The sequence below is a fragment of the Nelumbo nucifera genome, chromosome 7, assembly GCF_055504915.1.
Source record: "Nelumbo nucifera cultivar China Antique chromosome 7, China Antique-T2T, whole genome shotgun sequence".
In the NCBI taxonomy this organism is placed as follows: Eukaryota; Viridiplantae; Streptophyta; class Magnoliopsida; order Proteales; family Nelumbonaceae; genus Nelumbo; species Nelumbo nucifera.
The window spans coordinates 59,139,065-59,153,274 of NC_142655.1; the positions used below are offsets into that span (position 1 = coordinate 59,139,065).

The window sequence follows — 14,210 nt, forward strand, 5'->3', positions numbered from 1 at the left end:
GTAGGTGATTTTTTTATGGTGAAAAAAATGAAAGAGTAATCAAGAATATTCGGTGAAGTTTTTTTGAAAACATATAGGAAAGGTCAATGAAAACTACCCTAGAATAGAAAACTTAACAAAGGCACAAGTCACTAGAACGAGCCCGGATCTTCTGTCCACGAGAATCCTGCCCACGTTTATCAGTCACATATAGAAAACATCTCATCCTCTACATAGTATTATGCAGGGAGAGATATTTTCAATTCATGAGAATAGTATATTGTAGGTAGACGTGAACAGGGTTCTCGTAGACAGAAAATCCGGAGTCCACTAGAACAAGCATACGATGACTCTTTCTCTGAAATTTTAGTAGAAATTTCTGAACTAGACCAAGCATATATATATATATATATATGAGATAGCTACTCTTGGAAACTTCTGTACAAAATTCTTAACAAATGCTTAACAGCCTTCAGCCTTGTAAAAATTCTTTTCTAGATTGCAAAATATTCATAGAAAACTGGGCCAGAATCACCAATTTGGTTGAACGAGGAAAAGGAGACTAGGTCCTCTGTTGGACCCACAAAATCAAAACTAGTGAATTAGTCAATGAGGATGATATAAGCATTGAATTATAACAATGGACCTACTTTAATTTAAATTTCAGATTTAAGTGCGTAGGTGATAAAACTAGTAGGTTAAACCAGGTCAGTTGCCCAGACACCGATTAGACCAGACCGCAGTAATGGGGATTGGGGGACGTTTGGTCAAGGTTTCAAAACATTAATAAATTCTCTCAAATATCGTATATATCTCTGGATTATGGAAGTCATGAAATTTAGAAACAAACATTTCCCATTCAGGTGGTAATCTGTTAAATAGAAAAATATTTACCAAAAAACATCATCAATATTGCAAGAAAAGTAAAGTTAAATAAAATAGTAATAATAACTTAAATTATATCAAGAAACATATTCCAACAATTGAAAATTTTGTTTAATTTCTCCAAAGAATGTTCGACCAGAAATAGAGAAAATTAAGCAATACAACCGCAGAGAAGCAAAAGCAAATGTTTACAATTCATCATCATGAAATGAATGAGAGAGAGAGAGAGGGGGGCATTAATGCAGGGTTCTCCCCCATGTATGACAAAGAAGAAAGTGGCAAGCATCTTGATTGCAAGACCATCTGATGGTCATACCATCATGCCATTTTATGAAATTTTGAGTGATTAAATTTTTTATTGAACAAGTTGCATTTTTTTTATTTGTATTAATTATTTTAAGGTAGTTCTATGATACCAGAAGAGCCTTGATCAATCAAAATCCCCATGAATCTTGATAAATACCAATCAACACAAATTAGTGTTGCAGAAAAAAAAAAGATTAATTACCCTTTTTCTCTTATGTATGTTGTAAAGATGTTAATAGCTTGGTGTATTCTTTCTAATCAAGTCATCTTGGCAATTTGGCTTTGATAGTAGTTTGATGAAGAGAAAATAATATATAGTTACTTTGTTTCATTCATTATCTTCTTTTCCCTTCTTCCCTTCTTTAATCTCAGTTTGGAAGGAGTATAAATACAAATTTATAGAGAGCAAATACATACAAAATAGGTTTTATGCTCTACAAATTTGCATTTGTACTCCTTCCAAACTCAGCCGTACAGTATAAATCTTACATTTTGTATGAATTTATACTGTACATATTTATATTTGTACTCCTTTTAAACTAAACTTTGAAAAAAATACAAATATAAATACATACAATACAAATGCATACAAATAATACAAAATACAAGGTTTTGTATAGTCTACGTATTTGTATTTGTACTCTTTTCAAATGGAGCATTAATCTCATATATTTGCATTTGTATGGTAAAAATTTAAAAATTCATACACTCGACTCTACAGTTTACAGTCTACACCACCTTTAATTAATATTAGTATTAACTTATGCAAATAATTGACTTAATATATAATAAATTGGTATCGAAGACTCTCTCTCTCTCACTTTCACATGTATTATTACAATGTACTTGTGAAAAAGTACAAAAGTGTATTCAACTTTGTACTTCCATATATGACCTTCTCAAATCACTTCACTGAATTATTGTTCATATTACCTGAGGGCTGAGGGTTAAATTAATTATATATATATGGAAATTCTTGAAATAATATGAACTAATTAAAAATTAGAAATAATCGCCACGTATCGACAAGCGACACCTGTCATTGACAATACAAGAAAAAAGAATGTTTATGAAGAAATAAACAAGGGAAACTTTCACCCATAGAGAAAGTCAATGTGTCAATTTGTTTAAGAAAAATATCGAGTCTTTGTTGTTTATGAGAGAGCCTTTTCTTTCTTTGCTTTTCCACGTGATTTCCTCCTTTGAAAAGAAGCTATATTTTAGGGAACATTAGGAAACAAATAATGCAAGAAAAAGAAAAAGAGAACAAGGTGTAAGAAAATCATGAAAGGAGATACACCCAATCATCACCCCCTACGTTGACACCAAGAAATTGACACTCCCAAGCAACGGTTGAGTGAAGGAAAGATATGGCCTATCTGTTTGGAAAGAGATTTCAAGGTTAATGTATTTCCTGTTTAGGCAGAACAGTCTTGAAACTGTTAATACAAGTATTTTACTCTTAGCAATAATAGATAGCAGTTCTTCACCTATTGTTGGAAAATGGGGTCACTGTAATTTTGAAGGAGAAGCTCTGAGGCGCATCTGAAGATATTGTCTTTAAAACGTTATTTGCCCCCACTTAGTTTCACTGAGTTTGCTGTTGGGTTAGGAAAATCCGTTCCCAGGATACAACAAAGCCTTGGGCGAGAATCTGTAACCAGCAAAGTTGAAAAATCTCTAGAGAAACCTTCTGTGAGACTGTAACAGACCGGACTGAGAGAGAGAGAAAGTGAATTTCGAAAATGTGTGTTTTTAAAGTCTGATTCATGCTCCTTAAATAGTTTATGAAGAGGTATGAAGAAAATGTAGGTGCTAGTTTAGAGAAGGCACCTTGAACAGTCACAATTTCAAACATTATGACTATTTAAAAAGTAGTTAACAGTTAATGATTGTTAACTTTGAATTGTGCCTCTTGATCACACCCGATCGAATCATGACCATTGATCTCATCAACGGTGATCGACGGTCAACATCGCACCAAAACCAAAGCCGCCCTTTGCGAACCACGCGAATAAGAGCAAAGTGCACCTCTAAAGCGCCTCATTGCGCTGCACACACACATGCACGTGCATTGAGCAGTATCAAACCCCCATACTCTCCTCTACTATTTCTAATGAGTGTAAATCAGCTCCTATTAAAATACTAAAAACAAAGCTTATAATTTTCCAATATGGGACAAGTTCAAAACTGGGTTTTGCAAGAGAAACTAATTTTTCAATTAAATGTGTAGGTGCAATTTCTCATGTAATTGACCATTCAAACCCATTGGATTTAATCTCTTATGAGATTAAAATCCAACACCTATAACCCTCTTCCACGTGGCAAATATCTAGGAAATCTAACATTTTTTATTGAAGAAATCGATTGGAAAAGAAAGGGAACTCATGATCTATATATGTCAGAGTTCAGATTGGCTTCCCATAGAGCACACCCCACGACACATCCCAACCATACATTTGAAACATCTCTTATACTTGTCATGGGTGCTATGGGGTGCGTGTGGAGTGCGTTTTATAGGGCTCTCAAATGGATGGTGCTGATTTAGGGGTGTTCCATACCATGATTGGTTTTGTTTTTGAAAATAAAAACAACTGCCACATCAACAAAATCATACTTCCTTGATGTGCCATGTCAACCCTATAAAAACATAATATATATAACGTATTTTTCTTGAAAAAATAAATAATATTTGAAAATTTTTGTACCTTTAAAATTTTGTATTTTAATATTAGGATTGCTAAAAGGAGACATAAAAAGACATACAGATGGTAAGAAAGAGACTAAATAAAGATGCCATAACTTTTGGCATGCTGAATTTGGATCCAAGAAATGATTTGGGTTGTGTCAGAATCATTAGGCCATCCTCTCAAATGCTCACATAATCATTCTTCTTCCCACGTTAAGAACATATATAGATTCTTCATACATCGTTGGTATATATGACACATATGCTCTGTGTATGCAAAACTGAATTTATCATCATCTACAATACAGATCAACATGGCCCACATGGAAATCTTGATCATCAATCTCAAGATGGATGGTTAAGATTCAGCTGCAATTGGTGTGATTTGTGGGTAGGGTCACAAATAAACAAAGGGGGGGTGGCCCACATCTGGAACATCTTTGCCAGATGACAAAGTGCTAATTCGCATGGAAAAGGTCCACAGAACAAACAAGTGGGATATTATTGTTAATTAATAATAAGTTCAATCTACTTGACAACTAGACGAAACCCATGAAGGAAGAAAACGAGAGATTATTTGATTTATTCATATAAAACTATTTATACTTGGACCTCATGAAATGGTCAAGCTAGGGATGCTGCTTCTTGAAGGTTCAAGTTTAACTTTTGCGCGTTTATTGTAAACGAATTTTTTTTATCTTTTTAATTGAAGGGTTTGATAATCCAATTGAGAACTACGGGTGACAAGTCTTGGAAGCTATCAAAACACTCATGAGACCTGTGGTCCTCCTATGAGTATACCTCAAGGTAGAATTCCAGCACATTTCTCAAATACTCTCTCTCTCTCTCTACAAATAATAAATATATTAATGTAGAGACCACACAACACATATAATATATGTAGGCATATATAGAGAAACACCTCCAATGGCACTATGTGCAGATATGGCATCTACAGTTGTAGAAAAAGGAATATAAAGCTCCCATGATAAATGTTGAACTAACCAGTTGAGAGGCTGTGGTTTTTGAGATGGGCCATCACTGTTGCAGCAAGCAGAAAGTAAAAAGAGGGCTGTGGTCACCTGAAGAAGATGAGAAGCTCATCAGATACATCACAACCCATGGCCATGGTTGCTGGAGTTCTGTTCCAAAGCTAGCAGGTGAGGTCTATCGATCTTTCATTTCATTTCATCTCTAGCTAGCTCTTTGTTTTTTATTTTTCTTGTTTCTCTCTTTGATTTCCTTAACTGATGAGCTCAAGGTGCTATTGCAGGGCTGCAAAGGTGTGGCAAGAGTTGCAGGTTGAGATGGATCAACTATCTGAGACCAGACCTCAAAAGGGGTTCTTTTTCTGCACAAGAAGAACGAATCATCATCGATGTTCACAGAATTTTAGGCAATAGGTGCGCTGGATGCCAATCCTTCACACAGGAAAAGCAATGTCCTACTCAGATTTCTCCGCATTCTAATTGTATATATAAATATATATGTGTGTGTGTTTTCTCTCTTCTCGCAGATGGGCTCAGATAGCTAAGCATCTACCAGGGAGAACAGACAATGAGGTGAAGAACTTCTGGAATTCATGCATTAAGAAAAAGCTGCTTGCACAAGGGTTGGACCCAAAAACTCACAATCTGATCTCCTCTCATCACACCACCAATAATAACAATGCATGCAATCTCCTCCATACCCACCAGCAGCCCATTTTTACTGTAGAAACACAGACAAGAGAGAGATCCTCCATAACCATTAATCCACCTTTCATTACATTGCCACCACCACCACCACCACCTCCTCCTCCTCCTCCTCCTCCGCTTCATCCTATTACCACTACTACAACTACTGCTGCTCACCATCCTCCATTGCATGAAGCCATAACTAACCCAATCTATGATTACCAAAACCCAAATCTTGTTTGGAATGCTAAAGCTCAAAACTTACTTGCTTCGGTTGATTTCGTTGGTCGATCTCCAATGGATAGTGTGCCCATCTCTTCTGCAACGAATCATCCATCTGGGCTTGGGTATTTAGAGGAGAACTGCATATGGACTACCAGTGCTGAACCCTTTGAACCCCCAAAACAACAAGAAATGCAACAATTACAGCAGCAGCAACAGCAGGAAGTTTGTGATGTGGAGTTCGATGATGCCAATGAAGTTAAGGGCAGTCAAGACATGGAGACTTCATTCAACAGCTCCAATTTCGATATTGATTTTGTGGATTCTACAATGATGCCTTGTGGAATGTATTGCACTTCCACCTCCATGGATCAAATTGCATGGGATTGCTAGGTCTTTTTATGTATTCTATTAGAGTTTGGTTGTGGCTGTGTATTCTAAAATTCAAACACAAGGGCTTGTACATGGGTTCAAGGACAGTATGTTTTTCCTTCAATAACACCTCTCTCTCTCTCTCTCTAGATCCCTAGATTTCTCTCTCTCTCTCTCCAAGACCATAATAAAAAATTGTAGTAAAAGAAAAACAAAAAACTTCCCTACAATAGCTTCTTCCCAAGGCAGCATGCATGGCTAAGGAGACTGAAATTAGACAAGTTGGTTTGTTTTTTCTATTGTTTTGGCTTCAGCTTGCCTGTTGTTATTAGATGCGTGCCACTCCGTGTTAGGCCACTCTACCATTGAAATTTGTCTCAGACCATCTGGCGAGGAGTGGGCCTGCTGGGTCTTTGGCCTTTAAAGGCACGAAGAAATGGACCTTTTATGTTATAGTCAATAGTCATCACTTGGCTCCTGTATGCCCGAAGATTTGAAGTCGATTTTTTTGTGCCAGGGCCCATGGAAGCGGGAGCGACAATTCTAAATTCTTGACCCCATCCCCAGGTTTTTGTTTAGTTTGTGGCTTTGTGCTCCCTTACATGCTACACCCCTTTAATAACTAAGTTGTATCTAGTCCTATCTAACCCTCTCCATAGGTGGTCTGCCCGGATGGTTCAACCATGTTGAGACTTGAGACTATCACCCCAAACCCAGGCTGGCCTTAGACCAGGGGTTCCGGCTCCAAAACCATATTGCAGTTGAAAATGGATATTTTCATTGAATGAGTGTAGCTAAGTTTACATGCAAACATATATGTCTGCCAGTGCATAGGATATGTTATTTTACTTTTGTTTTTTTTTTTTCATTTTTTCGTATTTTAATTTTCCTCGTTTCGGATGGTTCAAAAATCAAACTAGATGGTCCGATCACCGGAATTGTGAACCGAGAATTCGAGGGAGGCTCAATGCTGAGACACCCATATTTTCTAGGTCCATGTTGTCAAGTATCGATTCACATGATGCAATGATCCATGGGGGATGAGTGATGAGTGGTTGGCTGGATGGGATTTCACTCACATATGAGCCAGCAGAGCTTATCAGCATTGGGTCCAGCCTCCTCTAGGGATGACTTGGAGCGTAGGGCAAACCATCCTAATTGCAAGGAAGCGTCACCCCTAATATTGTATGACTTAATGAGGCAGCATGAACCAGTTAGCTACGTACCTGACCCAGAAACTTAACCTAACCCATGTCGAGATTGGGCCATGTTATTTATTGTTTCGGACCAAGCTTGAAATTCAGGCACCATACCCAACTATCAATCTACTATCATATGAGATATTACTGTAACACAGTTCCCTATCCAGGCCCAACCCATCATTGAAATTGCTAACTCCAAGTTGTCTAGTAACAATATATCCAAGCCCAGGCCCACTGCAGGTGATTTTGGCTCAGTGATAACTGATAACCCAAGGGAGCTGTGACCTACAGAACTAAAGAGCATAGGCCAAGGCATCCGGGACAAAGGAAATTCTCCAACATTTCCTTCAATCATTTTGCAGTGTCCTCCATTAGTTGGTTACTTCTAAGCTAAACCAAGAGTGTAGTTATTGATTTCCTACAATAATAAATATTGCTCAGAGGTTTGAAAGAAGTGGTTTAAATTTACAGATCAGATGCTTAGTGAGAGAACTATGTTTATTTGGATTTTATGGTAATTAGACTCATTAGGCCTAATCCCAACTTAGTCTTAGATTAACGTTGTAGCAGATCAGTTGTTTGCTTAGTAAATCTTTTGATCCATAACTCGAAGTACCACAGGTTGTCAGAAAGCATATTCACTAAGTGTTGTAGTTTGTTTAACATTTCATTATTATTGTTAGAGATGAATCATATGCATCAATTGTGTTGAGATGGCCGAGTTGGTCTAAGGCGCCAGATTAAGGTTCTGGTCCGAAAGGGCGTGGGTTCAAATCCCACTCTCAACATTTTGGCATTTTTAAATTTTAAATTTAAACAAACCGGAACCATAACCATTTTGAATTTGTGGCTATTTTTCAGTTTTCACCAAAACGGAAAAAACCCGACCCAAATAACCTTTGAACACAAAACATAGCTGGAAAGCCTGGAATGCTTGTTGGCAAACTTTATAGGGCCTTCGGGCTGGGCCCATTCAAATTTAGACAAAACCTCAAGACGAGCCCATGCATCCAAATTGCATACCCTTAATTTTTCTCAAGACTCTGTTTGGGTAGAATGCAAAATCTTGTATTTTGTATTATTTTGTAAATGGTGTAGAGACTAAATAGAACCGGGACCCAGCCAAGTGATGGATCAACCTATCCAACCAGTTGAGTCGACAACAGATTGACCAAATCCTGATCTGGATATGGATAAATCAACCTTAATTTTTATGGAATGTGGGGTAGTAGATTTAGTATGTGTTTGGTTCCGTTTATATTTTTTCATTCAATATTTGTACTTTATTTACTTACAAAACCGAGAAAGGTAATAATTACAACTGTTTATAACAACTAGGTGCCACTAGGCACCACATCAGAATAACAGTGAAAAAACGTCTAACCCTTTGAGTAAACTTTAAAAAATAACTTCCCAGCCCAAATGTTAGGCATGCACAGAAACAAAAGTCACCTTTTACTATTCTCAATAAGTACAAAAGAGCATGAGAAGAGAACTGGTGAAGTAACACTTATGTGGCAGCATTTATTGAATAAACGCCCACGGTTCCAAACACTCTCTTAATTGTAATCGCGAGTCAAATTTCGATAATTTATTAAAGATGGGATCCCGGATCCGTTTGGGAAGTGAAGATGCTGTATACATATACACTTTTCAGTATTAATTAATTGAGAAGCTATAATAGAAAACGACTGCATCACTCTCATTCTTGAAATGTATACACAAAATAGAAGACAGAGAAACATTTCATCTGAAGACGATCCCCCCAAAACTTTTTTCTGCCTTTACAAATCACAATAGCTTTCTTCTTTCTATTATTAATTGATCATTAGACTCCTTTTCAATATGTATCCTATTGAATTGTGGTATTACAATACCTGTAGGAAAGGGGAAAAAGGAAAAAAAAAAGTATCAAAGTCATGTGGGTATTTCAGTGTAATCTAAGAATTTATACTCCCTCTCTCTCCATTAATTTCTCAGTTGTTTTGATTGTTAAAACAACTTGTATTGTCCTGAGTTAGGTGGATTTCCATGGATGTGATGTTGCTTGAGTTGTTGCAGTAATCTTGTAAGGATAGAATCATTGAGTTATCTTGGGAGGAACACATGTAGAAAATCTCCTCCAATATTATATTTGTGTCACTATTGTAAGTTCTATACTTGTCCGGCATCATATATTCGTCCATGGCTTGAGGGTTTGATAACTTGGTTTCCAATGTATCCATCTGTGGGAAGTCTTCTAGTGCCAAGGGTGGATAAGAAAGTTGTTGCTGCTGCTGTTGTTGTTGTTGCAACCTTGTGCAGTTAGGCAATACTGTTATTTCCTGCATTAATTACACCAGAGATAAAGTGAAATTCAGTACTTGAGCCAGAAAAATGGCCAACAATACACAGAGCAAGTAGCTCCCATCAAAGCCAATGAATGGTTATATATGAAGAAAACCTCAGAAAATGAGCAAATTCATTCTCATGGCATTACAGAAGACCATGAAAAAAGAAGAATAAAGGGACCTTTACTGTCAGGATCTGATTATCAAGTTGGTTTAAGAAACTTAGTTCAGAAAAAATCAAGAAAACTTGGGTTTTCATTCACCACAAGATGTAGAAAGAAAAATAGGTTTGCTTCACTGTTTATAGAATAATAATTGTGTACATTCTGAATATTCTCATTATGGATCCACCAATCACTGATCCCATCTATAGAACTTTCTTAGACCAAAATCAGTCCTTATTATTGATGACCCTACCATTCAAGTAATTATGGAAAAGCACAGAAGAATAGGACTCTTGAAAAGCTTTTGTAAGTCTTTCTTTTTGGGGTTTAGTTCCACTGATTGACTGTTTTTTAGGCTCTACATCCTAGAAAAAAGTAATGTCATGATAAAATGCAGTCCAGGTGTTTTATTACACTGTATGTGCACAAGGATCCAGGATGATCAGGCTCAACAAAACAAGAGAGAGGTTACTCACTCAAAATTCAAGTATGAAATCTATCAGGCCAAAGACCTAAAGCTCACTTATCAGAGGAGATATGAAGTTCTTTTTCTTCTTTCGCAGATGGTTAGGAATGAAGAATAATAAACTACTTTTTTGTAATACTAAATTACTAGAGGTTGATGGAAAAAAAAAATATTCCAGGTGGGTTCTGAATGTAAATAGCAGATCCAACTTTAAAGTTTAATCCAAGCATAAAAAAGATCAGTCAAGAAATTTTGAAGAAAGGAAAACTTTAAAAAAGAGATGAGTTCAACTTTATATAGATAGATAGCTGGAGAGAGAGAGATGAGGACCAAGTCCATTTCATAAGTCTACTTTTTTTTACATGATCAAGCCCAAGGCTTAGATGCTTATTAGAATGAAAGTATCTTGTTACTCAAGAAACATACAAGTTGTGTCACAGAATGTCTCATAAAATGTTACATTGCTCTAATTTAGTTTTTTTTTCAATTAATGGTCAGATATATATCATAAACTAATAAAAGGAAATGAATAAAATCAAACTATCAAAGTAAATCTTTCATTAACGGCTAAAAGGAAGAAGTTACCAACCAACTGAACTTTTGGAATAAATGGAGTTGATGTTCCTAGAAACCAATCGTAGCTAGCTAGATCCTGTGTATTTAATATATATATGATCCCTTAAATAAAATCTTTTTTTTTCATAGCTAACAAGAAAGAATTGTACCTTGCTTAGATTTGAGAAGTAATCCACATTGAGAGGAGACACATTTGTAGAACTATTGGCTTCATCTGAGGCAAAGGAGACATGTTGATCATCTGTTGTACCATGGTGCATTGGTGTCCCTTCAGTGACTTCGGAAGAGGAAGCATCAGATAGAATTCTGGAAGTATCCTGATCATAGGTCTCTTCACCAACCTCTCTCCTCTGAGAGATGACATTGCCACTTGTGTCATCGCCTAATAAACCCTCTCGTTCATTGTTGAGCCAGTGTAACTCCTCAGAGCACCCATTTTGTTCTTCTTTAGTTTTGGGTACTTGAATTGTTTTCTTGAAAACCCGGCATAATGCATAAGCATCCTGCATTCCAGCCAATCTCAATGTGCTTTCCACAGAAAGTTGATGATCTAAAATATATATATATAGATATATATAAAGTTCTTCCAACCCTCAGGATAATAATTAGTCTTAAAAATGAATATACGGTGTAGTTTAATTGATTAAACGTAACATTTTGAAAGAAACGCAGCAACTGGACTACAGACTTCCGAACAGACTATTAGGTCAATCCATTACAACACTTGAGAGGTGAGTGTGGGTACATTGGTTAATACAATCAATTGGACTCTAAGCAGTCCACTCTAGGTGGGGCCTATCAAATTGTGCTGGGATCAATCCCCTGAACTAGTCTAAAATTGTTGGATCTTTTGATCAGATATCTTAGGTCAAAACCTGGCCACCCTATATATCTCTGCTTCTCTCTACAGAGAAATGGTCTTATGATGAACTAGAAAAGTTTACTAGGTTATTTATTCATTCCCAATATGGTTAACTATATATGTCCCTAGCTAGAAGCTATATAACTCTGATGCACAAACTACTCTACCAGCAAAGCTTCTCAATTAAGATGTACATCTCCCATGCCCCCCCCCCCCCCCCACCACCACCACCACCACCATCACCATTACAATATAATCACTCTTCGCATCAAAGAAAGAGAGAGAAATTAAAGAGAGAAAAAGAAAGGTCCCCATGGCTTCTATTTTAATACTTTAAATTAAAGGGTTCACTTGCTTACTATAATGAAGAAATTAAAGCCAATATGCTTATTCTATATAAAAGTCCATTATTTTCCCTGAGATCACTCACTCATATAACCATCAAAAAGAAAAGGTGATAAAACGAAACCACCAAACCCTAATGCTCTCCATCTAATTAAGTATATATACACACACTCCCTCAGGATAAAAGTGCTTTTGTTTTCATGCATGCATGATTGTTGTAGTATGGATGATCCATCCATCCACACTAGTGTGAAAGTGGATGCATGACTAGAGACTAGTCTTCTCCAGCTTGAACAGTCGTCACCCATTAATGGTGCGATATGATGTGGATCCGGTCAGTGTCTTTGTCATTGCAATTTGGTGCTTTAATTTAAATCTTCATGTTTTGCTTTCCTACAGTTCATCCACTACTCAAATCTTTTCTTTCTTTCTTCTACTGGTAAATATATAAAGACTAAAATGCGCTTAAATCTGGAAGTGCAATCATACCCTTAACGCCGATGATGAAGAAGATCCAGGTTCAGAGACGGAGTCGGCTAGACGATACTCGTGCATCACCCAATTGGTACGGATTCCATGAGGAGCCCGTCCTCTGTAATACACCAATGTCTTCTTCATGCCCACTGGGCGCTTGTGAGAATGCACCATCCGATCCTTCCCTGTTGCCTTCCAGTAACCAGCTCTGGTTGCTCGATTGGTTCTTGAGCCATTAGGATACTTTCGATCTCTTGGGCTAAAGAAATACCACTCCATATCTTTACTTGGTAGATATGACTTGTCTGTGATCGATGAAGCAAGATAATAAGATTCAGACTGTTGATTAGGTGATGAAAAAGTGTAGAACAAACTCATATGCTACTATTACAACCGACATCAATGTTGTATATAACAAAGTTCGGACTGCTGTTATTCAGTTAGCAAATATCTTACCTGGTAGCTCCCACGGCTCACATTTGTAGAGATCAACCTCTGGGATAATTTCCAGTTCAATTGTCCGGCCGTGGACTTTTCGATCAAGGTAGTATGCGACGAGCTCCTCATCTGTTGGGTGGAATCTAAATCCCGGAGGGAGAGTCACGGGTGCCATTCTAATCGCACAGAATATAATTGAGACACCCAGAAAGACACAAAGAGGGAATTAGGGATCGATAGAGAGAGTGACAGAGACAGAGATGCAGAGATGGAAAATTGAGTAAGGGGGAAGAAGACAGACTTATAAGCAGGTGGCTGGCCTCGTACCAAGTTCAAATAAATAGCCTACTGTTTGAACGAAAAGAAGAAAATACTCCCTTGGTTTTCTGATCTGGTTGTTACATATGAACCACTGTGTCTTAAAAACAATGATCCAGAAAGTAGGCTCTTACGTGTAAATGTGCTGTCAACATAAGGATTGGAATCCATTGCCAGATCTGAAAAGATGATGACAAATATATATAGAGGAAACTGAGATTAAGAAAAATGGTGGTATACGTGGTGGGTATTATGGTATTGCATGGATTCCAATCCGACAGTTGACAACACGTCTGCATGCTTTGTGAATCATTTTCCACTTGATAAATCAAAATGTTAATGTAAAACGGTGCAATGGCTGTAATTTTGAGAGCAGGATAGGGTTTTTTTTTTTTGAAACCTAGCTGCAGGGAGTACTTTGGCTTTTCTAGATTCCAAGTGTGACGTTTTGTGTGAAAACCCACAAGGAGGATAAGAAGCTTCTCTGCTTTTGTCTGCTCACAAACTAACAAAATCAGAGGCCATCCTAAAAGGTTGTGTGGGCCATCCACCGCCCCTTACCCTACACACGCAATACTAGGCCCTCCCAATTAAAATAATAATTTTACTATTTAAATTAAAATATAATATTTTTATATTATTGTACCATTTATAGAAATGTTAAGTTTATACTGTAAAAAATATGCAATCCCATCTTTTTATGCATCTTACATATATACAGCACATGAGAGAAATGGGGTTTCTTAGTTTTCTTTTCCTAGGGTGGCAAAAGCTGATTTTGGGGTCATTTTTAACCAAATGGTTGTAATTTATAATGATCAGTTTGGTTGATGCATGGGGGAGTGTAATTAAATAGGTTGATGAGTTACTTTTGTTTTATGTTATTGATTTTGTTAAATGGGGTAG

General features: G+C 36.9%; 2 protein-coding genes and 1 non-coding gene across 3 annotated transcripts; 2 read left to right on the forward strand and 1 right to left on the reverse strand.

The window, feature by feature from the left end:
• Nucleotides 1-4,756: 4,756 nt before the first annotated feature.
• Nucleotides 4,757-6,277, forward strand: LOC104599779 (uncharacterized). The gene is made up of 3 exons (XM_010262493.2): nt 4,757-5,019; nt 5,133-5,262; nt 5,376-6,277. Exons 1-3 carry the CDS (start codon nt 4,890-4,892, stop codon nt 6,148-6,150), a joined length of 1,035 nt encoding a protein of 344 aa, XP_010260795.1. The 5' UTR covers nt 4,757-4,889; the 3' UTR covers nt 6,151-6,277.
• Nucleotides 6,278-8,038: 1,761 nt separating this feature from the next.
• Nucleotides 8,039-8,119, forward strand: TRNAL-AAG (transfer RNA leucine (anticodon AAG)). Its single transcript has one exon. It is a non-coding gene; the product is annotated as a tRNA-Leu (tRNA).
• Nucleotides 8,120-8,945: 826 nt separating this feature from the next.
• Nucleotides 8,946-13,390, reverse strand: LOC104599781 (NAC domain-containing protein 54). Its single transcript, XM_010262494.3, has 4 exons — nt 13,005-13,390; nt 12,564-12,853; nt 11,017-11,370; nt 8,946-9,655 (listed from the first exon to the last, which is right to left on the reverse strand). Exons 1-4 carry the CDS (start codon nt 13,159-13,161, stop codon nt 9,308-9,310), a joined length of 1,149 nt encoding a protein of 382 aa, XP_010260796.1. The 5' UTR covers nt 13,162-13,390; the 3' UTR covers nt 8,946-9,307.
• Between the last annotated feature and the right edge of the window lie 820 nt (nt 13,391-14,210).

Excerpts from the sequence above, each read along its gene's own strand:
- LOC104599779 (XM_010262493.2), top strand. The coding sequence starts at position 4,890 with ATGGGCCATCACTGTTGCAGCAAGCAGAAAGTAAAAAGAGGGCTGTGG. Across the intron at positions 5,020-5,132 it reads TTCTGTTCCAAAGCTAGCAG|GGCTGCAAAGGTGTGGCAAG; the intron begins GTGAGGTCTATC and ends GTGCTATTGCAG. Across the intron at positions 5,263-5,375 it reads CACAGAATTTTAGGCAATAG|ATGGGCTCAGATAGCTAAGC; the intron begins GTGCGCTGGATG and ends CTCTTCTCGCAG.
- LOC104599781 (XM_010262494.3), bottom strand. The coding sequence starts at position 13,161 with ATGGCACCCGTGACTCTCCCTCCGGGATTTAGATTCCACCCAACAGAT. Across the intron at positions 11,371-12,563 it reads CTTCATCATCGGCGTTAAGG|GATGCTTATGCATTATGCCG; the intron begins GTATGATTGCAC and ends GCTGGAATGCAG. Across the intron at positions 9,656-11,016 it reads ACTTCTCAAATCTAAGCAAG|GAAATAACAGTATTGCCTAA; the intron begins GTACAATTCTTT and ends TAATTAATGCAG.